Source organism: Cervus elaphus, chromosome 4, assembly GCF_910594005.1.
Source record: "Cervus elaphus chromosome 4, mCerEla1.1, whole genome shotgun sequence".
NCBI classification, from domain to species: Eukaryota; Metazoa; Chordata; class Mammalia; order Artiodactyla; family Cervidae; genus Cervus; species Cervus elaphus.
The window spans coordinates 3,615,110-3,640,128 of record NC_057818.1 but is presented as its reverse complement, the minus strand read 5'-3'; the positions used below and the strand labels follow the sequence as shown (position 1 = coordinate 3,640,128).

The following is a 25,019-nucleotide window of genomic DNA, read 5'->3' as shown; positions in this document are numbered from 1 at the left end:
TGTCATGTGCCACTCTGGGCACCAGAGGAGGCCGAGGAGTCAGGCTTTTGCCTTCGTATTTCAGTGCAACTCGTGGACCTGTCTTGCCCTGTAGCATCCAGCCCTTCCTGGAAACAGCACACTGGCCTCTCTTCAAGGAGCCTGTTTATTCAGGGCGACCATAAATATCAGCCTCTCCTCAGAGTAAACCTCAGGTCCCCAGGTCAAGCCAAGTCCTTCAGGACTGGCAGGGAGGCAGCTCATGTGCTGCTGTGTCCAAGGACGAGAGGATGGCCCTCCGTGTGGAAGGCTGGCCAACCCTGGCGTTCCCACCAAGTTAGAAGCCAAGGTGGACCCACCTCTCTTGATGGGGAGACATTGTCCCCTAAAGCACCCCGACAGGTCTGAGAACAGAGAATGGACTGAATCAAAGTCTTGTTTCCCCGCTGCCAGCAGGGGAACTTTGCGCTATCAGAGCTCTGCCGCGCTAGACAGCCGTGCTCAGCTCCTGGATGCGGCCACTCGGGACGGGCCCCGAAGAGTCACGGGCCGGCTGGGCTCATGCGGCAGCTACAGGCGCAGCCTCTTGATGTCCTCGCTGCGGAAGTCTATGCGCAGAGCCAGCACCTGGCGCACTTCAGCAGGCGTGAGGCGCCACGTCAGCGGGCCCGAGTTGGCGCCCCAGTAATCCAGGATCTCGGTCACCTGTGGTAAGAGCAGACAGAGTCAGCAAGGAAGGGCCAGCCCGAGGGAAGGCCCGGGAACTCCACCAGAGGCAGCGCAGGGGCGCTGAGGAAGGAGGCGGCCTGCAGGGCTGGGCTGCCAGTGGAGACCCAGATTCTGTCTCTGCCTCTCCTCTCAGTCACCTTTCTCTGGCAAGGCCAGGGGAACCCCACATACCCGCTCCAGATTGAGGATCGTGGCCATCTGGGAGAGCCGGGCAAACTTGTCTCGGATGGTCCATGTGGTCACCGTGGTGAGGTAGGCGATGAGTGACCTCAGCTCCTTGTCGAACTGCAGACCGCCCAGCTGCATGGGAACACGAGCTCAAGGCCGGGCCCTCCGGCCAGGCAGCCCCGGCCCCAGCTCTGCTCCGTGCTTGGCTGCACGGCCAGCGGGGACTCGGGTGGCGCCTCAGTTGGCTCTACTGCCTCAGGGCAGCACTGAGCCTAGATGCACAGGGCCTGGGGTAGCACGGAGGGGACAGACTGGTCCTCCTTAGGGAAGACAGTGGGGCGGAGGCCTGTGCTGTCTTCACATTACCCGGTTGAAGGTGGACTTCAGCACCACTTTCTCCAACTCGACTGCGACGAGGCTGGTCATGAGGCTGGTCAGGCTGTCGTAGATGACTGGGGACAGGCCGGCCTGCACGCAGAGGCTGGATATCAGTGGGGGTCCCACCTCGCCCCCTGCCTCCATACGAGCTGTCGGGAGTGCTTCCACAGCCTGGGGCTTGGAAGGGCATCCAGAGTTCCCAGCAGGAATGCAATGAGAAGCCTCAGGCTGCTGATATGGGTGGAGGTGGGTAATTCTACAGACTGGTCCTGAGAGCCGTTGCTCACCTTGAACTCTGCCATTTGCTGCTCCAGATTAAGGATGAACTGTTGAACCCAAGGATCGTTGGCCTCATAGTCACTGAATTCCTCCTACATCAGGAAGCATGGTGGGTCAGCAGGGGCTTCTCCAAGGATCATTCACCCCCACCCCACTTCCACTCCTCTAAGGAAACAGCTTCTGTAGCTTATCATCCAGCCTAAAACCAACTTAAAACCAGGCTACAGAAACTGCTGTTTCTGCATCACACTTCTGACCAGCAACTGAAGCACTGGCCCAAACAACATGGTAGACCTCCTGGCAGTTTACTCCCTCTTGTATCTCATGTTCTATAGGAGTGAAAAGGCTGTGTGTACATGCTCAGTTGTGTTTGACTCTTTTGTGACTATTGGACTATAGCTCACCATGCTCCTCTGTCCATGGGATTTCTCAGGCAAGAATACTGGAGTGGGTTGCCATTTCCTCCTCCAGGGGATCTTCCTGACTCAGGGATCAAATATGTGTCTCCTGCATTGGCACGCAGGTTCTTTACCAACTGCACCAGCTGGGAGGCCGTGAAAAGATAAAGCTAGAAAGAAAAGGTGCTAAGATGTGGGGCAAAAAGAGCCTCAATAAAAGAGAATACATCAAGGCAAACTCCTTTTAGATGTCTTTCGGAGCCCTCTGACTGCAGGAACAACCTGTCACTGGGAGGAAGCTAGCCTTCGAGGGTGAGAGAAATGAGCCTGAGAAATACATAAGGTGCAGTCGGTAAGACAGCTCCATCGCTGGGGGCCGGGGAACACGGGGTAGTCCTGGGCTTGACGGCTGCCTGTGGTCAGGCTGACCTCCTCGATGTTGTGGGAGACAGAGAGGAAGGTGTTGATCCACGGCTGCACCTGCGGCTTGATGGCTGTGCTGTTCAGCTCCGCCAGCCCTTCCTGCAGGCAAGGCAGAGACAAGGCAGAGACAAGGCAGAGACGTCAGACGCAGGAGGCACGTGCCCCTCCCTTCCCTTCCTCCGCTCCCTCCACCGTGTCTGCCAGGGCGTCCTCAGCTCGGAGCCTTTTCTGCAGGCCCTCTCTGAAGTCTTAAGAGAGAGGATGCTGATCCAAGAGGCCAGGAACAACTGTTCCTTTTGAGGTATATCCTGAATCAGGTCCAGGCCAGAGAAGCGGCCACGGGGTTGGTGTGATTTCTGAGCGCCTGGTACCAGGCAGCGCCTTCGGCTAAGGCCACGCAGGTCTGAGTACCCACGCGGTTCCGTCTCTTCTGAGCACCTTTCTGAGGGCTCCTGGCACTGCGGAGGCCGAGTGCAGATTCTAGACGGCCAGGATGCCAGCTTGTCCACGTGACAGCAGCACTGCTGAGAAACCTTTAGTCCTCAAGGGACTCGCACAAGATCAGTGGTGGGCACGCTGCTCCCTCACGCTTCCTCCCCACCACCCCCATTTCCTCATATGCGTGTAACCCATGATAAGCCAGTGATGACAGTCTCAGAGCAAGACACAAGCCCAGGACTGGGGCTTACCTGCAGGAGGTCTCGGAATTTGCTGGACACGGCGGCCAAGTCAGAGAGGCAGCTGTCAAACTTGGCCTGGGCCTGCTCGCCTCCAATGCCTTGGCTGAAGAGCTTGGTGCAGTCACTCTAGGGGAGAACACCCAGCCATCAGGCTTCTGAGCCCAGGGAATGTCATCATGACCACAGCTAAGATTCAAGTGCTCACTGTGTGCCAGGCCCAGTTTCAAGCATTTTACTTTTATTAAAGTACTTTTCCTATGAAGTAAGTACTATTATTATTTCCATTGTACAGATGAGGAAACTAAGGCACAGAGAAGTTAATAATTGGCCTAAAGTCACACAGCACTAAGTCATGAAGCTGGGCATTACAGCTCCAGAGCACCTGTTCCTAACCCCACACTGCGGCTGAGTGGCAGAGAATGCACAGGGAAGCTGCTGTGGGTTGCCAGGAGCTGCCGGCATTTCCTACAGCCTTCTCAGAGCTTGTGCTGTTTTGGCTACAGCGGGAGCAGCAGGGAGGAAGAGCTGCTAAGGGACCAAAGTCCAGCAGACTAATTAAAGTTACAGAAAAAGTCAGGAACACAATCTAACGTGCCATGACCTAAAAACAATGGTGACAACCACCTTGTTGAATACTCACGACGTGAGAGACACTATGCTACGGGTCTGTTGTGACTATCGCTCTTACTTTATTCCACTTTAAGGCCTTTTTGGGGTGAATTCCTAAGCTGGTCCAGTTTATAGCAGCCCCCCGAGCCTCCCTCAGGAAGCCCACCAGCGCGGAGGCCCTCTTTCTCGTGTCTGCTCCTGGCCACCCCAGGCAGCCCAGCCCTAAGGTCAGCGCGCAGCACTAGCCTCAGCGCAGAGCCCCGTGCCTTTGCAGCAAAGCGCCTTCCTGGGTACCGGTGCCTGCTGGGAGGCGGGACCCTGGCTTCCCTCCTCTCCCAGAGGCAGCGTTCAGGGGTGGAGCGGAGCTGGGCTCTTTGTTTTCTAGTATTTAACAAATACTCCATGCTGTTGTGTGTAACTACTAATACAACCATTAACCACCACTGCATGCTGCTCATGTACCAGGTGCTTTATGTTCTTGTTTAATTCTCACAACAAACCTGTGGGGCAGAGGCCATCACTCCTGTTTACAGGAGAGAAAGCAGGCTCAGGGGCGTTAGAGAACTTGCCTCGGGCCCCACAGCTTGTCAGTGGGCAAATGCAGACATGAGCTCAGGGGTATCTGACTTCCAAGCCCAAGTACTTCCATTGTTATATGGCCTTCCTTCAAAAAACGATGACAACTGGCTCTCTACAGGGTTAAGTGAACCTTATATCATATTTTTTTTTGGCTGTGCCACTCAGCTTGTGGGATCTTAGTTCCCTAATCAGGGATTGAACCCACACCCTCACAGTGAAAGCGCAGAGTCCTAACCACTGGACTGCCAGTGAATTCCCCTCATAATCATTTTTATCTCAAATTTTCTGGAGGACTTTATTATTTTTATAAAGTGCTTTCAATCCTGTTTTTTTTTTTTTTTAAACCAGGCTACCCAACAAACCAAGAGCAGGGCCCCATGGAGATCTGTATTTCATTTCATCAGTGAGAGAACTGAGGCTCAGGCATTTGTCCAAGGTCACATGCCAAGTACGTGCTGAAAGAGCTAACTTGAATTCTCATCTCCCAACTCATGGGTCATAATCTTCCTGTAGTTCCGAGATGTGCTGCTAGCATGTCAATCACTAATGAATCCCCTCAAGTGCTCTGAGGAAGAGCTGGCTCGATGCCAGGAATGCCATGGCCCCAGCAGGAGAAGCATACAGGGTTCACTCTCAACAGGAGGCGTGGGAAGGCTGCAGAGAGCCGACAGGCAGGGTCCCCTTTACCTCCAGGGTCTTTTTCAAAGTGGAGATGTTTTCGCTGCAGACTTCCACATTATTCAGCGTCACCTGGGAGACAGGACAGAAGAATGTCACTTCCTGCTCACTGTTGCTGGTACCCACTCCTGAGGCTCAGGGCGGCCAAGGACTACCTCAGCACTGTACCAGGCAGGGTCTCAGGTCTCAGTGGGCAGAATGGTGAACCAGGCTCACCCTTTCTCCTGGGCCTGACACAAAGAGGCAGAGAAGCTATCTGACCTCAGAGGTAGGGATCCAGGGTTTCAGGTCTTTTTGTTCCATGTGTAGGCATACAAGTCTGGGAGAAGTCCTGGGGATCCGAACCTCCAAGCCAAGGTCGGTGATGCAAAGGCTGTCACTGATTTAAGAAATGCTTCCTGAGAGCCTGTTACCTATGAAGTATTTTCTCAACCATTAGGTCTGCAGCTCTGCCAAATACCTTCTGCAAAACAAGTACAGTTGACCCTTGAATAACACTGGGGTTAGGGGCACAGTAAAAAGTCAGCATATAACTTGGGGCTGGCCCTCCATGTCTACATCTGTGCATGCGTGCTAAGTCACTTCAGTCGTGTCTGACTCTTTCAGACCCTATGGACCGTAGCCCACCAGGATCCTCAGGCCATGGGATTCTCCAGGCAAGAATACTGGAGTGGCGTGCCATTTCTTTCTCCAGAGGATCTTCCCAACCCAGGGACTGAACCTGCGTCTCTTATGCCTCCTGCATTGGTGGGCAGCTTCGTTACCACTAGCGCCACCTGGGAAGCCCATCTGCATCTGTGAATCTGCATCCATAGATTCAACCAACTGTGAATCATAGAGCTGTAGTATTTACTATTGAAAAAAATTCATGTATAAGTGGATCTGTGCAGTTCAAACCCATGTTGATAATACAGTCAACTGTATTATCAAGCCAGCTCACAGGTGGAAACAAGACACCCAAGAGAGTGAAATGACTCAACAAGGTCAGTCAACTCTTGATTCAGCAAATATTTAAAGTGCCCACTATGTGCCAGGCACTGTGGAAGGTATTGGGAAGAAAGTGGTTAACAGAAAAAATTCAGCCCCTTGAATTCCTGAAGCAAAGTCGATAATAAATGTCAGGGAGTGATAAACGCCACAAAGAAACATAAAGCAGAGGAGGAGGATAGCAATTCAGTGAGCGACAGGCCACAGCGCTAGAGCCAGGTTAGAATTTAGGTCTCGCCACTCCAGGTCAAGGGCTCCCTCCTTTATGATGCAACTCCTGATGAGCTTGGTGCAGAAACACCAATCATAAAAAGCAGTGTGTGACAAAAATGATAACAAGGTAAAAACTGCGATGGCCATTTAGAGGAAAGAAACCTTGTTTTGGTCTGAGGCACGCCAGGAGGCTCCATGGCAGAGCCAGTACCTGAGAGGGACTTACGAGGCTAGAAGATAATTCTGGAGAGAAAGGCAAGTGCATTTCTCCACCCCACCAGCTTCCGCTAGTCCACTGTTTGATAGTCCGCTGTTTGATAGTATCTTAACGGTACTTAGGATGATCCGATATTGTCTTATTTGTTTCTTGTTTGCCCTTCCCACTAGAATGAGAGCTCCATGAAGGCAGGGATCTAGCTTGTCCAAGAGAACTTTCTTGATGATGGCAATGTTCTAAATCTCAGCTGTCCAGCACAGTAGCAATGACCATGTGTGGCTACTGAGCACTTGAAATGTGGCTGGTGCAACTCTGCAACTGTATTTTTAGCTTCAAGTTAAATAGCCACACCATACTGGGCAGTGCAGCTCAAAAACCAACAACAGGGCCTGATATATAGAAGTTTCTCAATAAATATTTGTTGAATGAATGAATGTCTGTCTTCTGGAGAAAATATAACAAAGGCAAATGCAGAGTGGCAGAAAGTCCCAAAACATATCCGGGGACCAGGAGAGCTGGGGTGGACGTGCAGGGAAATGACACGAGGTGGAGCTGCAGGGACGGGTGACGTCAGCCTGGGGCTCGGGCGCCACGCTGTCCTGGACAACGGGGTGGGGCTGAGGGATATGCAAAGTGGGTGGACACTATATGAGCACAGCTGTGGTTTGGGAATACTGTTCTAGAAGACACTGTTGGGAGAAATTAGAGTTTGAGACGCTCACGCTGCCCTTGAACGGGTGTGCTGGTCCCATGAGCAAAAGGCTGAGGTGAGGGAGACAGGGGCTGATGTTTCAAGAGGTGAGTCAGAAACTTCAGGGTTTCCGGATGAAAGAAGCTCAGAACCCCAGGGACTGAGATTAGGATGTCCTTGTTGTCCACAAGAACACTGCCCTTGTCAGCGTCCTGCAGCCAGTGCTGGAAGGTCATGCTGCTGACAGTGCTGCTAAGGCTGCTTGCACGGTGGACGGAAGACACTTGAGGTGCTCCTTTCGCATGCCACAACACCAGGCCACCAACATCACAAGCTCGATACAAGGCCACCAACATCATCAGCCTCCAGAGAAGTAACTGCACTGTCACGACAGCTCAAGGATGGAAGCCACAACATGAATGTTTCCAAGGCATTTGAGGACATAAGGAAAATCTGTCATGAGGGGAGATGGATTTGGGTTCAAATGGTATTGATTTCAAAGTTCCCTTGTACTCACAGTCCTTGTAAGCATGGATTCACTGGGCTTATCCCAGCTCACAGTGACTGATGTATCAGCACCGTCGGGGAATTCATCTTGACAGCCAAATAAATCAAGGTGACATAAGAAATAGGCCATGTGGTGGGAGTGATGACACTTTAAGTACTTGGCGTCAGGAAAACTAGAAAACTGTCACCAAGCATTTAGCATCACCTTTTCTTGTCGGCCTTATCTTCTGGGCCTCACACAATGGGGCTGTCTGAATGGGAGCAGCGAATGTGCGAACACACAGCAGCCAGCCTACTGGGGACTGTGGAGCCACGGGATGGAAGACAGGACTAGAGGGACAGATGTGTCAGATTCAGGAGCCTTCAGCAAAACACCCAGGCAAAGATGTCTAGTTTTGATGTGGTAGGTAGTAGGGAGTCGTTTCTGAGCAAAGAGATGAAAGAATGAAAGTAAGTTTTGTGAAGAATGAAATAGAATGCAAATAAAAATGAAAAATTAAAGTCAGTTCATGATTATATGAAGCTGGTTGCCAGAAATGTTGACAAAGTTCTCTAAAGGTACAGAGGCAATAATTTCTTGGAGAGAATCCTGGTTTTTTTTGGCAACAACCATGACATCCTAAATCGACAGGACGCATGCTCAGGGAAAATATTTTCAATGACAAGAAGAAAGTAGGACTGCCAAAAAAAAAAAAAAAGAAAGTAGGACTGCCTGAATAGACTTCACTGGGTCTGAGGACTGGTTACTGTGGGTTTCCCTTGCACAGGGACAAGGTAAAAATGAGCATGTTTAGGCTTCTGTCTCTGAAAGCAACATCTCAACTCTTTTGGTGTCATAGTTCCCTTTAAGAGTAATAAAAGCTTTAAGAACCTTGCTTCCAGAAAAAAAGACATATACGTTTTTGCATCCCCTGCAGGGTGGTGTTCAGGATTCCATCTGTGTCGACTGCTGTCGACTAAGAATTCAACTCTCGGCTGTTTCCTTCAGGTCTCTGAACCCCAGGAGCCAAGAGGAGTCTGGCCAATGCGGGGAGTGCAGAACGGCCTCTGATAGCACTGTACCCACACATGCCAAGACAGCAGGGGCCAGAAAGGCCTGACCACAGGCGCAGGACTCATCTGCATTCTTTTGGGCTCATCACAAGTTGGTTGTTGCCCGGTATGAACCCTTTCATCCTCCCGTACTTCTTCCTCAGCTGTCACACAGCTGTCATGCTGGGTAGTAGCACTTGAAGAAGGTCACCTTCCTGAGGAGGCTGAAAGCCTAAGAAGTGTGCCAGAAAAGCAGTTTGGTAGGCCTAATGGGTCAGCCCCCTCCCCCGCTGCGGGCCGTCCTCAGAGAAGTGGTCTGGGGGCTGGCACAGATGTCATCCAAGCCTGATACTTAGTGGAGCCCTCAACAGCTGGGGGTGCTCCTGGGAATGAGCACTGGGGAGCTCTGAGGCGCCCTGCCTTCCTGGCAGGAACAGGACATGTCCTGGCTCAGGCTGCTCTGAAAGAGGGCCCTGGGTGAGAAATGTTTTCAGAACCCTCTAAAAGGAGCCTTCCTTAAAGGAGGAACTTTCCTTCTCTGCAGACACTGGGGGAGAGGTCTCCAGTCGAGGGCTGGCTGGCCAGGGCTCAGCCCAGCTCCCGCCCGCGGGCCGCCTACCAGGAAGGACAGCTTGGCCTCGTCGGTGCTCTCGATGCCTTTGGTGTCAAACTTGCCCTGCTGCAGGCTGCTGTGCATGATGCTCACGGCGCTGGTCACTCCGCGCTGGATGTCCTGCAAGGTGGTGGCTGGGAAGCCCATCCGCAGCTTGTGACACAGCACGTCCCTGGGGGCAGAAGGGCACGCGGGGACTGGCAGGCGCAGCCTGGCCTCCAGCATGCGCACCAGCGGGCTCACCACCCCGAGCCAGTGGCGTGAGTTGCTCTTCCCAGGGAACAGGAGGCCCTGAGCAGTCAGGGCAGGGAGGCCGCACCCCCTCAAAGGCGCTGATGTGAGGCGCACACAGAGAGCAGACTGGCGACTCCTGACCCCCTGTGAGGCTGTCACTGAGGGCGGCACTGAGCTCCAACACGCTCGGGAGGAAGTGCGGCTTGGTGAAGGTGGCACCATGTAAGAGCAGAGAGAACAGCTTGTGAAAGTCAGACTCCACTCCATGTTCCACCACTTGTGAGACATGTGATCTCCCTGAGCCCCGGGTTCCTCATCGACAGAAGAGAGCCACTGGCTCCCACCTCACAGGGTCGCTATCAGGACTGAAGGGGAGCAGGAAATCAGCACAGTGTCTGGCTTGCAGCAGAGGCAGGTATGACCATTAACATTACAACTGCTGCCTTCATCTGAGGCGCCTGCTCCCTTTGCTCGGTCTGAGGGCCAGAAGCTCCTCCGACCCGGCCCAGCGAATACAGATTTGGCCCATGAGGTACTGGGTGCTGTACGACTGCCTGGAGTCAAGGATGTGGTGCTACGGATAGGAGCTTATATCCTGTTCAAGTTCAAGACCTGAACCTGAATCATCAGGGGAAAAAGGAAGAAACAAAATGGGCCCCAGGAATCGAACACGAGGACCTTCCCGCCTCCCAGAGAGTGGAAAGGGTGGCGGCTGTACCTGAAGTCAGACTCCAGCTCTGTGGTGGCGAGGTTGATCATGGCGCAGAGGCAGTCGATGCTGGAGCTAGACAGGGCCCGCCCGATGCACTTCTTAACAATGTAGAAGACGTCGTCCACCATGCTGGACGTCAGCTGGCCCTTCTCATAGGTGTCCAGGGCCACAGCCTACCCCAAAGGCAGATTGCCCAGTAAGGGCCCCAGTTCTGTCACGGTTCTAGATGGTTCTGTACTTTGTGCTTTTCCTAAAATAGCTTGTTCTGGTCACAGCTTGGAGTGGCTCCTCCTTGCTAAAGAAGTTCACTTCCCTACAGATCACCAGTGTTAGGAAACTAGTTAGGGCGTCTGCCTTGAGAATATCTGTTATGCAGGATATAAGACACAAGGGGAGGCCCATCTTCTCCACCGCTCCTCACCCACACACTGCTAGGGAGGGAGGGGACAAAGAGGCTCCTGAGGAGCTGAGGTGCTCTTCTATGACCCTTGTGAAAGAAGTCCCAGCGGGGTCCATGAAGAGCCCGATCACCCCAAAGATGCCCACTGACCATGCAAAGCAGTACAGTTAGTCGGCATGCCAGGGTATTCTCAAAGCAGGACTGGGAAATACGAGCGGCCTCGGCCATGGCTTTGGCCTGGCTTCCCGGACAGGCTGCCCCATCTCCGAGGGCTGTCCTACCTTGTTCACAGTCTCCCTCATGAAGTACTCCTCCATGGTGATATAGAGACCAATGAGCTCCTGCATGGTACAGCTAAGCAGGCAGTTATTGAGGAGCTTGTCCAGGGACTTCTGGTGCTCTAGGAGACAGCCAAGAAAGGAATACTCACTCTTCTTCCCCAAAGGAATAGAGCTTTTCTCTTTTTTAGGTCCCTTTCTAGTCTCTGTTCCAAATCTGTACATAATTTACATGGTTACAATCACAGTACCGATACAATTCTGTATCCTGCTTAAAAATTACATCATAAATATTTCATTGTTTCTATGTAGTTTAGTTTTTCTTCTTTTTAGCTTACTGATCTTTAATGGCCGTGTAATATCTTACGTAGACAGTCCATATTTCTTTAAACTACTTTTTTTAGACAACTGCGTTATTTCCAAACATTTTGGTATTATTAGAGATAACTGGAAATTGCAGTTTTTAGATTTTTCACTCTATATAAAGTGCTGCCCAACAAAATTTTCTGTGATGATAGAAATGTTCTGTATCTGCTGCCTAATGTAGTAGCCGCTATTAAGTACTTGGAATGTGCTTAATATGATTGAGGAACTGAATTTTTAATTTCATTTAATTTTGTGAAAAGTGAAAGTATTTGTTGTTCAGTCCTGTCTGACTCTTTGTGACTCTATGGGCTGTATGTAGCCCGCCAGGCTCTTCCTTCCATGGAATTCTCCAGGCAAGAATACTAGAGTGGTTAGCCCTTTCCTTCTCCAGGAGATCTTCCTGACCCAGAGATTGAACCTGCATCTTTTGCACTGCAGGCAGATTCTTTATCATCCTGAGCCACCAGGGAAGCCCTTATTTAATTTTAATTAAAATTCAAATAGTTACATGTGGCTTGTGGCTACTGTATTAAACAGCACAACCCTGAACATACATGGTCATTATTAACAGCAATAAGTACCAAACTCCAAGTGAGCACATATCCTCCTTTAAACACCAATTCAGGGACTTTACTGGTGGTCCGTGGTCAGGATTCTGTGCTCCCACTGCGGGGGGCATGGGTTTGATCTCTGATGGGGAAACATGATCCCACAAATCTTGTAGCAATGCCCAAAACAAATAAAAAAACCAAACCACCAGGTCCTATAAATGATCCCCTTGCCATGCATTATTGGTACAAGCCATGCAGACTGCCACAGATGCTGGGTGAGTTTCAGATCTCCAGTTAAGAGGACTCATATACTCAACCAGCAGGAACTAAACGTCTTCTTAAAAACCTGGAGAGTCAGTGTGTCAGTGAAATAGGACAGTGGCATACCTTTTTAGTCAACATACTTATTCCTTCAAAAATTGTGACTGAGGGAATGGGGAGACTGAGGGAGGGAGTAAAAGGTTTTCTCAATATTACAATTTCTTCAATACTACATGAGGTGTAATTTACATATCATAAAATTCAACCATTGTATATGTGCAATTCAATGATTTTTTTTTCCAGTAACTTTATATTTTGTAACAATAGCCACAATCCAGTTTTAGAATATTCTTATCACTCCTTAAAGTTCCCTCATGAAATTATGTACATTTTTTTGTTCTATCAGTCTACCTATCTATCATGTGCACATATTGCCTACCTCAGCACCAGTCCCTAAATCTGAGCTGGTGAGGAAGCAGGGCATGGGGAAAAGAGCAGAACACTCATTGAACCATTCTTGCCTTTAGCCTTTTTCATCTGTAAAATGATTAGATGGCCTCAAAGACCCAGTCCAATTCTAAAATCTGATAAGTCCAAATTTCCTCCTGAGAGTCAATTTGTCCACAGATCTCCCCCAGAGACTAATAAGCCCCAATTATTTCCTCATTAAAAGAATATGACTTAACTAGTACAAAACAGAGTCAGTTGACTCTGACTCTGAGAGTCCCCGACCCATCCCAGGGAACATGGGCAACACCTTTTACCTTGTTTGACTTCTTCTGAGGCCATGGAGTCCCCCACCTCAAAATCTGAGCTGATCCTTTTCCTGAGGAAGCGCAGGTACAGCTCACTGCGGGCATTCATCAGGGTGACCTCAGTCAGGATAGGATCCAGTTCCCTAAGACACGTGGAGCAGAAAGCATAAGCAGGACCCTGGATTCCTTCAGATATAAGAGCTACAGGGCAAATAGAGTCCCGAAGTCCCCCTCCCCCAGGCCCAGGAGGGTCAGCTCTGCCAGATGGTCCTTCTGGCACTGCTGGCCCAGTTGTGATCAGAGACAGTGGTCAACCACACGTTCCATTTACATGTTTCACCTGAATTATTTACCCCCTAAAAATTCTGCCAGAGTTACATAAGAGACTGGGACATGTATTTTTAGTTTTCGTGTAATATGCTCAGTTGTGTCCGACTCTCTGCGACCCCATGGACTGTAGCCCGCCAGGATCCTCTGTCCATGGGATTCTCCAGCTAAGAATACTGGAGTGGGTTGCTGTTTCCTTCCCCAGGGGATCTCCCCGACCCAAGGACTGAACCCGTGTCTCCTGCATTGGCAGACATATTCTTTACCACTGAGCCACCAGGGAAGCCTGTATTTTTGTTAGTGGCTCGAGTAAAAATTATGTTTCATGTAAAACAAATCATGCTTCCCTAACCCCTCATGTAGCTGTGGTGGAATTTTTTAGGATACATCCTTAAACTGTGTCCCACACCCATCACCTATGTAGATAAAAAGCCAAATATCAATCTTGGAAAAAAAATGTTGGAGGACTCACACTTTCCAATTTTGAAACTTACCACAAAGCTAATAGCAAACAAGGCAGTGTGGTTTTACTAACATAAGAACAGACATATTAATAAGAGTCCAGATATCTTGACATTTATGGTCAACTGATTTGCAACAGGAATGCTAAGACAATTCAATGAAGAAAGAATATAGTCTTTTCAACAAACTGTACTGGGATAACAAACAGCCACTTATAAAGAATGAAGTTGATCCCTTCCCTCACATTTCAGACAAAATTAACTCATTTTCCACACTGCCGTTCCAGAGGTCTTTTCTGGACGTAAATCTGGTCATGTCAGAATCATGAGTTCCCACAGCTCTTGGGACAAACGCCAAGCGGCCTGACCGACAGCCTCGCCAGACTCAGCGCACGGCAGGCTCCCTCCATCTCCTGTACTTCAGCTCTGCTGGCCTTCTTTGGGTTTTCAAATACACGGCGTCTTTGCACACTTTCCCTCTCCTCTGCCTGGAACACGCTTCACCTCTTATTCCTATCTATCCTTTTCTGATCTTTGTGGCTGCGCCACACAGCATGTGGAATCTTGGAGACTGAACTCATGCCCCTGCACTGGTAGCACAGAGTCTTAACCACTGGACCACCAGGGAAGGTCCTCTACTTACTCATCAAAAAAAAAGAAAACTTTTCATTTCTTTCGTGTAAGGGTATAGCCAATTAACAATGTTGTGAAGTTTCGGGTGAACAGTGACGGGACGCAGCCATACATATACATTTATCCATCATCCCCTTCTATTTACTCTTAAAGTCTCAGATGCAAGATCATGTCCTCAGGATTCCTTTCCTTGCACTTCATCAGTCTAGGTTATATTCCTTTATTACATGCGTCCCTGTACTCTATGCTCAGTATACTGTAAAGATTAACAGCACCAACTCTAGACTCAGACTGCAGCATTGGTAATGATCTAGTATTCTTGACAAAACACAAATATGTTATACACATGCTTTTGTTTGTATGCTATATTCCATTCTAAAAAAAGAGTCAAAGATAAAGTATTTTTAAAGTGTAAACCACACTGTAGGAGAGCAGCCTCTGAATGATACTTGATTACCGATTCACACTTCCATGGGGTGAAGGAAAGAGGGTTATTACCTTGGCTCTATTTTTTCTGATGTAGAATTTCTCATCAAGTTGCTCTGGACATGCCGAAACTGCAACATACCACAGAAATGAGAATACTCTTCCCCTCCCTCCTTCTCTCTGCTTCCTGCTGGTCCCTCCAGACTTCTGGTATAAGAATGTTTAGATTTAGTTTGTTAACAGGCAAGCTAAAAGGAGACTCTCAACGGGAGGTGCCAAAGATTTACTTTTGATTTATATGCTAATGTTCACCTCTATTACTGTACTTAAAACTGATGCTAGTGGTATTCCAATGAATTAATGTTTAGTCTCCCAGAGTTCTGGAAATAAAACTATATGGGGTTACTCCTATTTCTAAGTTCTAGTCTTATTTTATCTGCTCAAAGGAATGGAGAAACAAAGTTCTGAAAAAGCAAATGTTACCTCAGCCCTTACTTTGTCAACAAAGGTCTGTCTAGTAAAAGCTATGGTTTTTCCAGTAGTCATGTATGGATGTGAGAGTTGGACTATAAACAAAGCTGAGTGCCAAAGAATTGATGCTTTTGAACTGTGGTGTTGGAGAAGACTCTTGAGAGTCCCTCCCTTGGACTGCAAGGAGATCCAATCAGTCCATCATAAAGGAAATCAGTCCTGAATATTCATTGGAAGGACTGATGCTGAAGCTGAAACTCCAATATTTTTGGTCTCCTGATATGAAGAACTGACTCATTGGAAAAGACCCTGATGCTGGGAAAGATTGAAGGTGGGAGGGAAAAGGGGATGACAGAGGATGAGATGGTTGGATGGCACCACTGACTCGATGGACATGAGTCTGAATAAACTCTGGGAGTTGGTGATGGACAGGGAAGCCTGGCGTGCAGAGAGTCAGACACGACTGAGCGACTGAACTGAACTGATTCTTATTTTATCTGCTTAAAGAAATGGAGAAACCTAAAGTTCTGAAAAAGCAAATGTTACCTTTAGCCCTTAAGGAATGAAGGAGAAATCTGAGACAAAATTATTTAACATTGAATAAGACCTTAAGAAATCAAATTCTCACTCAGTCACCAGATGGCAATGTTGCACATTCTGTGATTGACAAGTGGTTTAATGTTTCTGTTGTATTCCTTTTAGGAAATCCTTTCTATCTCCTTCTCAGCCTTGCACTGAGGCCTCATCACCTTGACAACACCTCCTGCCCAAAGTAAGCTGGGGAATGGCAAGATGCAGGCCAGTCTGCATTTGACATTTTGTTCCTACTTTTTCTTTTTTGCACTCCCCACCTCCTTAGCCTCCCTGCCCCTGATTTATTCTATTCAGTGTTGCCAGCTAATGCTGCTTCCAAAACCCCTTATATGCTTCCCCTGCTTACCTGCTGTTGGTAGTCCCTCTGCTTGATGAACTTGTCTACCACCTTCTCTACCTGTCTGTCACATTCCACCTGCAGGTATTTTATCAGGGTATAAAGTCTGCCTGGCCCATAATACGTTTCCACTATTGGTTGATGGGTCTCCACAATTCGGGCAATTCCTGGAAGGGAGAAAGGGAGAGGGCTGGAGTCCAAATGTTCTTCCCACAGATACACTCCTTTCTTCTATCCAGGACTGACTTGGGGTCTAACTCAACCCTTTCTGGCTGTTTTACTTCCCAAAATGAACACAAATGGTTCTTTATTGGTGTCAGGAATTGCTAAGCAAATCTGTTACCTATGCACAGTGCTTGGTAAACAGCAGGCATTTGATAAATTATACTGACAGTTTCTACAGGAGCATCTTTGGAAATGAGCATCACTCTCTCCCCTATCATGTTTTAGTTAAATCCACTCCTGGAGTTTTATTCTCGAGGACTAGGGAGAACAAAACATCTGAGAGATTCTAATCTTTGAGAATCAGATACTGAATTGGGAAGTTAACTCTCCAAGAAACCAGTATATAGCAAACCACAGGATTAAAGTAAAGGCATCAGGCTGGTGAGGAGAAAAGAAAAGCCAGGATGCAGATGCTGGAAGTGTCTGCAGTGGAGAAAGAGGCTTGCCTTCAAACAGAAGAGTCAATGTATCTGCAAAGATGACTGCAGCTCTTCGATCACTCATGTCTGTGCCTAGAACTAACAGGAGGTTCTCCTCAGCTTTACTGGCCACCTGAAAAAGTAGAAAATCCACATATATTTCTTAGACCAAAGGTTAGCCTCAGTTTTTCTAAAACACCTCCCACTGACTTTTTCCCCCATGCTTCCCTCGATGTTAGAAAGCCTAGATGGCACAGAGGAACGTCCCCTGGGGGCTGTGGGCTGTCCAAACCTCAGGCAAGACAAAGAACTTAACATGGTAGTTAACTCTTTTTCCATTCAGAGGGATTAATAATGCTTTCCTTTTCCTTGATAATATCTACAGCTGTTAAACTGGGGAGAGAGTCCCAAGTTACAATAATTGTTTCAAAGAATAACTCAGGAGTTATTATTAATGGTGCTCTATTGAGTAGGGGACAGAATCTGGGTACTTCTAAGGGAATTTTAAGGGATTAACAGTAGAAGCCCTTTCCAGGTTTCAGATAACAAAGTACTGATTAAGAAAAAAGTATTGATAGAAAAGTACCATAAAGCAGTTTCATTTCTTGTTAATTAATTTTTAGAATGGGTAAAACACACTTAAACATTCAAAAGGAACAAAGGAGTGCTGGATGAGAAGTAATTCTTTCATCAGTTCTAATGAGATGGATGAAACTGGAGCCCATTATACAGAGTGAAGTAAGCCAGAAAGATAAACACCAATATAGTATACTAACACATATATATGGAATTAAAAAAAATGGTAACAATAACCCTATATGCAAAACAGAAAAAGAGACACAGATGTACACAACAGACTTTTGGACTCTGTGGGAGAAGGTGAGGGTGGGATGTTCTGAGAGAATAGCTTTGAAACAAGTATACTATCAAGTGTGAAACAGATCACCAGCCCAGGTTGGATGCATGAGACAAGTGCTCAGGGCTGGTGCACTGGGAAGACCCAGAGGGATGGGATGGGGAGGGAGGCAGGAGGGGGGATCGGGATGGGGAATACATGTAAATCCATGGCTGATTCATGTCAATGTATGGCAAAACCACTACAATATTGTAAAGTAATTAGCCTCCAATTAATAAAAATGAATGAAAAAAAAAAAGTAATTCTTTCTCTTATCTATGTTTCTTGATCTCCTAAGTTTCCTCTTGAGAAGTGACTGCTGTTAACTGTCCCCAAAATACCCCATGTTTATGTAACATACAATCTTTACTGTCGCTATCTCCATTTTCAACATGAATGATGGCACGCTGTTGTTTAACTTAGTCAGCCACATGTTAGAGAGTAAAGTGTGTCTGCACATATGGAACTGTCGCATTTTCCTGAACGGCAAAATAATGTTCCATTACACAGAATTGGGGGATGTGGACAGGATGCACTGTGACACACACTTAAAAAATAACAACTCTGTGCTCACACACCTACTAATGTTTGCTTCTTCCCAATCTAAGGCTCCAGGGGAAGGTGAGCGGAGACTAAATTGAAGCCTGTTTCTTTTTCAGTTTTAACCTGCTTCATCTCAATTTTTGAGCTGCAAGCCTGGGGCTTTTTTCCCCTCCAAATCTTATTTTGAGACTCAAGCCTGGTTGGTGTTGTTGCTTAGTCGCTAAGTCATGTCCAGCTCTTTAGTGACCCCATGGACTGCAGCCCACCAAGTTCCTCTGTCCATGATTTTTCAGGCAAGAATACTGGAGTGAGTTGCCGTTTCCTTTTCCAGGGGATCTTCCTGACCCATGAGTTAAACCTGCGACTCCTGCATCGGCAGGCAGACTCTACCACTGAGCCACCAGGGGAGCCCTCAGGCCTAGTTACGATCTAAAAACCACTAACCAACCTCTCTGAATGCTCTTAAAGGAAGCCAGTCCCTGGCTGACAGCTTGGAAAAGGTGATTCAACTTGTCAGAGAAATTAAATTTTAATTTTCTTATGCTTTCACTTGGTCCGTTGGAATACATCAGTAGATGTCCAGGCCATGTCTGCTACAAAGTAGACTGGTAACAGTAAGTGTTGAATGAATGCATGTGTCCAGTCCTGCCAGGATACAGCAGAAAAGGGGATTCAAATCCAGAGGTAAAAAAGTATCCACAGAAAATGGATCCATCCAGTGCCCCGATTTGCAGGCGGAGAACTGTACCATTATGCTGCCAAGCAAGCAGGAGCCATACCTGCTTGCAAAGATATTCATCCAGTGCCCCGATTTGCAGGCAGAGAACTGTGCCATTATGCTGCCAAGCAAGCAGGAGCCATACCTGCTTGCAAAGATATTCCGAGAACTTGCTTAATCCCTCCTCGTGCAAGCCCAGCAGTGGGAAGATCTTGAAGAAGCGCTCCACCTGGGGCAGGTCCCCTTCCTTCGTGGCAACGGCAAACTTCTCTGTGACAATGGCTTTGAGGCGCTGCTCAGCTTCCTGCAGCAGTTTCAGGTTGGCATCAATCATGCTGCCTGCACAATGGGGAGAAGATGAGAATTAACATAAGGAACGGTACTCTGTTAGGTTTATGCCACTCGGTCTGTGCATTCCAAAAACAGGTATTGAGCACTTAAGTGTGTGCAAGATGCTGTACTAGCAATACAGATGATGAAGAGATGAATCAGCCACACTTCCACTGCCACAGGAGTTACAATCATCTTCAAGAAACGAGATTTGTGCACAAACGACCGTAATAAAATTCAGTGTATGATAAGTGTCATGAGAAAGGTGCCCACAAGTGACATTTCTGGTTGAAGTAATCAGAAAAGGCTTCCCAGAGATGATATTTTGTTTCTCAAAGATGGGCAAGATTTTGATTTCTGAGTATGGGGTACATACATTCTAAGCAAGGGGAATGAAAACAGCAAAGCACTGGACACAGAAAGATGAAGAATATTTGCAGAGAACTGCAAGCAGTATATACCCTGGTCTAAAGAGGAGCTCAATAAATGTGTACAATGAATGGATGTATGAGTGAATAGCATGAAAAAAGGCTAGAAAGACAAGAGTGGGTGGAGGTCATGGAAGGTCCAGAACAGAAAGCCAAAAATTTAATTTTAATTGTATAAACAGGCAATATTGTCCAGTGTAAACAACCCACTGGTCAGAGGAACAGTGGATCTGGATTGTTTTCTTTTCCATAAAGTAGGAATAACAACCTTTGCCCTGGGATGGTCTAGAACCTATACTGTGTCTAGTACCAGACAAGAAAATTTCCTAAATTTCCTAATTTTCCTTTTCCTGATTGAGACTGCCGAGTTCAGATTACAGATGCTTGTAACTAAACTAGGAAGCAACAGTTTGGGATGCCAACCTTCTTTGCCCTGTCGGCTGAGCTCAATGACTGACTTGTCCAGGCACAAGTACCGATGAATGTGGGCTGCAGCCTGCTCATAATCTTCATTTCTCAAAGCAGTCTGAACTCCATCCATGCAGAACTTCAGATCCAAGATGTCATCAGCTCTCTGAATGGCTTGATAAAGGCGATTCTGCAAAAAGATTTGTTGCTTAGAAACAATGTCCTCTTCTTTCAAAAGCATCTCTCCAGAAGTTTGTGAGTTTCAGGGGCTGAAGCCAAGTAACCAGAGATCCTTTACAGCCTTCACTGGTAAACTAAAAAACATTACCACTACCACTCACAAAACTTGTGGATGATGGTCAATACTACTGACAAGTATCACACAATTTTATTTATGCGAACTGTCATTTATTTTAATAAGGCAGTAGTGGAGTAATCCATATTTACATTTCGCTTATATTGTTGAAGTTATAATCACAGTGTATTTGACATTTTGGGAACATGACATTGCAATCCAATTAATAATGTATGCATGTTGATGTTTGGTAGAAACCAATTCAAAGCAATTATTCTTCAATTAAAAATAAATAAAATAATGTATGCAAAATATATGGAAAGTATTTTTGTTTCAAATAAGCAAGAATGAGGAATTCCCTGGCCAGCCAATCCTTAGGACTCCACACTTTCACTGCAGAGGATGAGGTTCAACCCCTGGTTAGTGAACTAAGATCCCACAAGCCACACAACCAAAAAACAAGCAAACAAACCAAAACCTACAACCCAGATCCTGTGTTACTCAGTACAGTAGCCACTCTCCCCCTGTGGCTATTGAGCACTTCAAATGTGACTAATCCAAATTAAGATGTATATGTGTGAAATACACACTGGATTTCAAACTTAGCACAAAAATAAATAAGGTAAAAATGTCTCATTAATATCATTTAATAGTAATTTCTGAAATAATGGGTTAAACAAATGTTTCTAAATTGTGAAAATTATTTTCACCTGTTCTGCTTTTTAAAAAACAGTCACTGGGAAGTTTTAAATTACATATGTGGTTCATGATAGACCTTTTCTTTTCCCACCTGAATGACTTTTATTTCACTTTCTTGCCTAACCTCTCTGGCTAGAACCTCTAGTACAATGTTGAAAAGCAGCAGCAAGAGCTAACATCCTTGTTTTGTTCCTGATCTTTTGGGGGAAGCAACTAGTTTTTCACCAGTACGTATGATGTTAGTCCATCTTTAACATCATAAAGATGCCCTTTATCAGGTCGAGGAAGTTCCTTCTCTTCCAAGTTTGTTGAGTGTTTTCATCAAAACAGGTGTTTAGTTTTGTCAAACGCCTTGAGCCTATGAGATGATCATGTGGTTTTTGTCCTTTATTCTATTGATTTGGTGTATTACATTAATTGATAGTCTAATAAATCAGTCTTGCATGACTGGGATAAATTTCACTTGCTCATAGTATAGTCTTTTTAAATACATTGCTGGATATGATTTGCTACTGTTGTTGAGGATCTGTCTGTCTATATTCATAACAGCTATTGGTCTGCCGTTTTTCTGTGATATCTTTATCTGGTTTTGGTATCTCGCATTAGGTTTCTATTGGATGGTCGTGCTCTAATTTCTAATGTGGCGGCTTCTCTACTGCCCTCTACTAACTCAAATATCAAAAGCTCAATGGGATTACCTTGGCCAGGTCAAGCTGACGGACTTTGCTTGACACATTCTCAGCTAGGTTGCAGGTAAAGGTGATCATTCCAGCCAGCTGCTTTGCATCTCCTTCAATCAACTGTAGATTTGGACTGGAGACACACATTGTTAGTACACAGATCCACAGGAGTAGATGGTAAAAGAGATGAAAAAACATTTTTGCAGATGGAGACTATGTCTTCTATTAATACTTCTTTTGTGTGAGCATGCTTGCTTAGTCACTTCAGTCATGTCCAACTCTTTGAGACCCTATGGACTGTAAGTTTGCCAGGCTCCTCTGTCCATGGGATTCTCAAGGCCAAGAATACTAGAATGGGTTGTCATGCCCTCCTCCAGGGGATCTTCCCGACCCAGAGATCAAACCCGCGACTCCTGCATTGCAGGCAGATTCTTTACCCACTGAGCCACCTGGGAAGTCATACTTCTTTTGTATCTCCCCACAACTCTTTGCTCCATTCCCTCTATTCATAGCTTTTTCTCAAGAGTGTTTTACTGAAAAGTTAGGCTTATGTTGAATAATAACTTAATTTAAATAAATACAAAAGACAGCCCTAAATAAGTACTGCCAAAGAACTAGAGTGCAGAATCTCCCCATTGCTAAGTGAGCATAAAATGCACTAACCAACAGTCTGAGAGGATGATGAAATCAAAGCAATTTTTATGACTAGCAAATATACAAAATACACAAAACAGGGGCTCTCAAACTTGAGCCATACATCAGAATCACTTGACATGCAGGTTAAGCTAGAGATTCTAAAGCCCCACCCCCAGAGCTTCTGGTATAGTAAGTTTGGGGTGAGGCCTCAGAATCTGCATTTCTAACAAGTTTCCAAACAAGATGTTGATACTTCCTGGTCCAAGGACACTTTGAGAACAATCTAACCACACCCGAGGGTATTCACGTTACCTGGCGGTAATTCTCCTTTCCAATTTAAACTCAACTGTCACTGTATAACACAAAGTTATGAAAAATAATAACTTATCCAGTGGACTCCGATGGAACTTAAAATAGCTCTTGCTGAGCTGAAGACTCACCCCATCCGGTGGAGGGTGACCATTTTACTTTCAATGGTGTTTTGCTGCTCCAAAAGAGCATCCAGCTCTCTCTCCACCACTTTCTGAAACAAAGAAACATTCTGTCATTAGCATGGTCGGAAGGAACCTTAAGAGACCTTAAGAGTTGTCTAATCTAACTACTTAGCTGAAGAGTAAATCCCATTTCAAGTGTCTTCTTTCCTGTCATTAAGCTCCCTAGGGATTTAACAAATACTACTTCATTTTTGCTGTTATCACATTACATAATAATTGATAGCTTAGGTATATCTCATTCCAGCTAGGAGGTGAACACAACAAAGAGACCAAATAAACTTTTATTTGATTTCATTAGTATAGTGTCTAACACAGGGAGGCATTTAATATATAAAGGCTCAAATAAAGAAATGAAACTTCTAAACTGGCAGTTATAAATAATCTCTTCTAGTGTATAATCAGTACCCAAAAGCAATAAATAGAATTTTCTCTCACCCAAGTCAATTTTTGAGTTACTTTAACTAATGTAATCTTCTTATGCTTGAGTCTCTTCATCTGCAAAATAGGGATAGTACTATATACCCCTTACAGATGTTAGGTAGGCCAAACGATAACATACATAAATACAAACACAAAACCAAGATTATTCTGTCTGTAAGATTGACTTAATCTTTCCCCCCAAAGTATTGATTAACTCAATGAATGCAAGCTTAGTACTGAACGTTATTAAGCACATCTTGCTTAAAAAACGTATTAAAAACCGCTGGAGCTGTAGTAAGTCAACATTTGAAAATTCTGAAAGATACCAATGACCATCCCTGCTAGAGGCTGAAGCTGCCTTCTGTGCTCAACCTTCATAAAAGTTTGGTTTAGGGAACAGCTACTAAACTGTTAGATCAGAGCTTAGATCTTTCTGCTGACTGGCAAGGAAGCTAGCTGGCAGTCAAAAATGTATTCACATCAAGTCACACAGAAAAGTAAAGAAGGGTGTAAGGAATGTCAGAAAGCATAAAGCCCACACTCCTCATTTGATATCAGGCAGGGCTAAGTACAGCTTCCCTGGTGGCTCAGTGGTAAAGAATCCGCTTGCAAATGCAGAAGACGGGTCAGATACCCCGACCAGGAAGATAGTATAGGCAACAGAGCAACTAAGACCCTGCACCACAATCAGAGCCTGTGCTCTAGAACCTGGGAGCCTCCACTACAGAGCCCACTGCCTGGCAACTACTCAAACCCTCCCGCCCTAGAGCTGTGCTCTGCAACAAGAGAAGCCGCCACAATGAGAAACTCCTGTCTCCACAAACTAGAGACAGCCCAGGCAGCAACGTAAGACCCAATATAGCCAAAACTAATCCGCCTGCCGATGCAGGAGATAGGGGTTCGATCACTGGATAGGGAAGATAATCTGGAGAAGAAAACGGTAACCCATTCCAGTATTCTTGCCTGGGAAATGCCATGGATAGAGGAGCCTGGCAGGCTACAGTCCGCAGGGTTGCAAAGGAGTCCGACACGATTTAGCGACTAAAGATTAGACAGTTGTGTCTGAATCTTAAAATCTAAAGTTTCTATAAATCCCTGAATTAACCTGAAACACTAAAATTACACTCTTAAATCGTTCGCAACAGAAGGAAGTCTTAAAACGCTTCGAGTCTATTTGCAATGCTTTTTCGCCTAAATGAGATAATGAGGTAAGTGCATTTCAAAATTTTTAAACTGCTAAGTCGTTGCAAGAGAGCTTTCTTCCTATTTTGAAAAGCAAGCGAGTCGGCGTACACCCCTCAAGTCTAACATTACTCTGGCGGAGAAATCTGGCGATTAAGGGCCAGGGAAATCAATGGGTGAGTGCGGGCAGATCGCCTAGGTAATAGGAAAGCATGCTTGGGGGCGTGAGACAGAGTAAACAGAGATGTCAGGTCGCCCCAACTACACTCAATTACATGCCTGCTTCTCGCGTAGGTGCTTTTTTGGTTCCTTGGCAAGAATAGAACTTCCCACAGCCCGAACTTCCCACTGACGGCTCCTAGGCCCACTGCCTCTGCGTCCTCCCAGAAAAAGCAGCTCAGCTCCCCCACCTCCTCGCCGCAGAGCCGTTCGTACACAGCCTCCAGCTCCTGCAGCTCGGTCAGGGAGCGAATGAGCTCGGTGGAGACTTCTGAGCAGCTGCCTCCTCCCACCCCGTCAGGCGGCGAAGGCACGCCTGACAGTTTCTGAGGGGAATCGAAGTCTGCCATCTTCGTCCCCATTCCTCGCTTCCGGCCCCGCGAGGCCCCCTCCTCGTTGGCGCTCCACGTCTTTGGGGCTGCCCACGGAAGTGCCTAATGAATTTGTAGAATTTTTTTTTTA

The 25,019-nt window shown here is 46.5% G+C and overlaps 1 protein-coding gene across 3 annotated transcripts; it reads right to left on the bottom strand.

The window, feature by feature from the left end:
* Positions 1-127: 127 nt before the first annotated feature.
* COG4 (component of oligomeric golgi complex 4) lies at positions 128-24,948 on the bottom strand. Of its 3 annotated transcripts, none has more exons than XM_043898020.1 (19): positions 24,749-24,948; positions 22,683-22,765; positions 21,625-21,739; positions 19,948-20,122; positions 18,912-19,105; positions 16,638-16,743; positions 15,976-16,133; positions 14,637-14,695; positions 12,727-12,860; positions 10,788-10,906; positions 10,113-10,279; positions 9,167-9,332; positions 4,910-4,972; positions 3,044-3,160; positions 2,361-2,453; positions 1,542-1,625; positions 1,243-1,344; positions 880-1,008; positions 128-684 (listed from the first exon to the last, which is right to left on the bottom strand). In XM_043898020.1, exons 1-19 carry the CDS (start codon positions 24,917-24,919, stop codon positions 550-552), a joined length of 2,370 nt encoding a protein of 789 aa, XP_043753955.1. In that variant the 5' UTR covers positions 24,920-24,948; the 3' UTR covers positions 128-549. The 3 variants fall into 3 exon arrangements, with proteins under 3 accessions (XP_043753955.1, XP_043753956.1, XP_043753957.1); XM_043898021.1 differs by lacking the exon at positions 24,749-24,948 and adding an exon at positions 24,618-24,709; XM_043898022.1 differs by lacking the exons at positions 128-684; positions 880-1,008; positions 1,243-1,344 and having other exon boundaries at positions 2,270-2,453.
* Between the last annotated feature and the right edge of the window lie 71 nt (positions 24,949-25,019).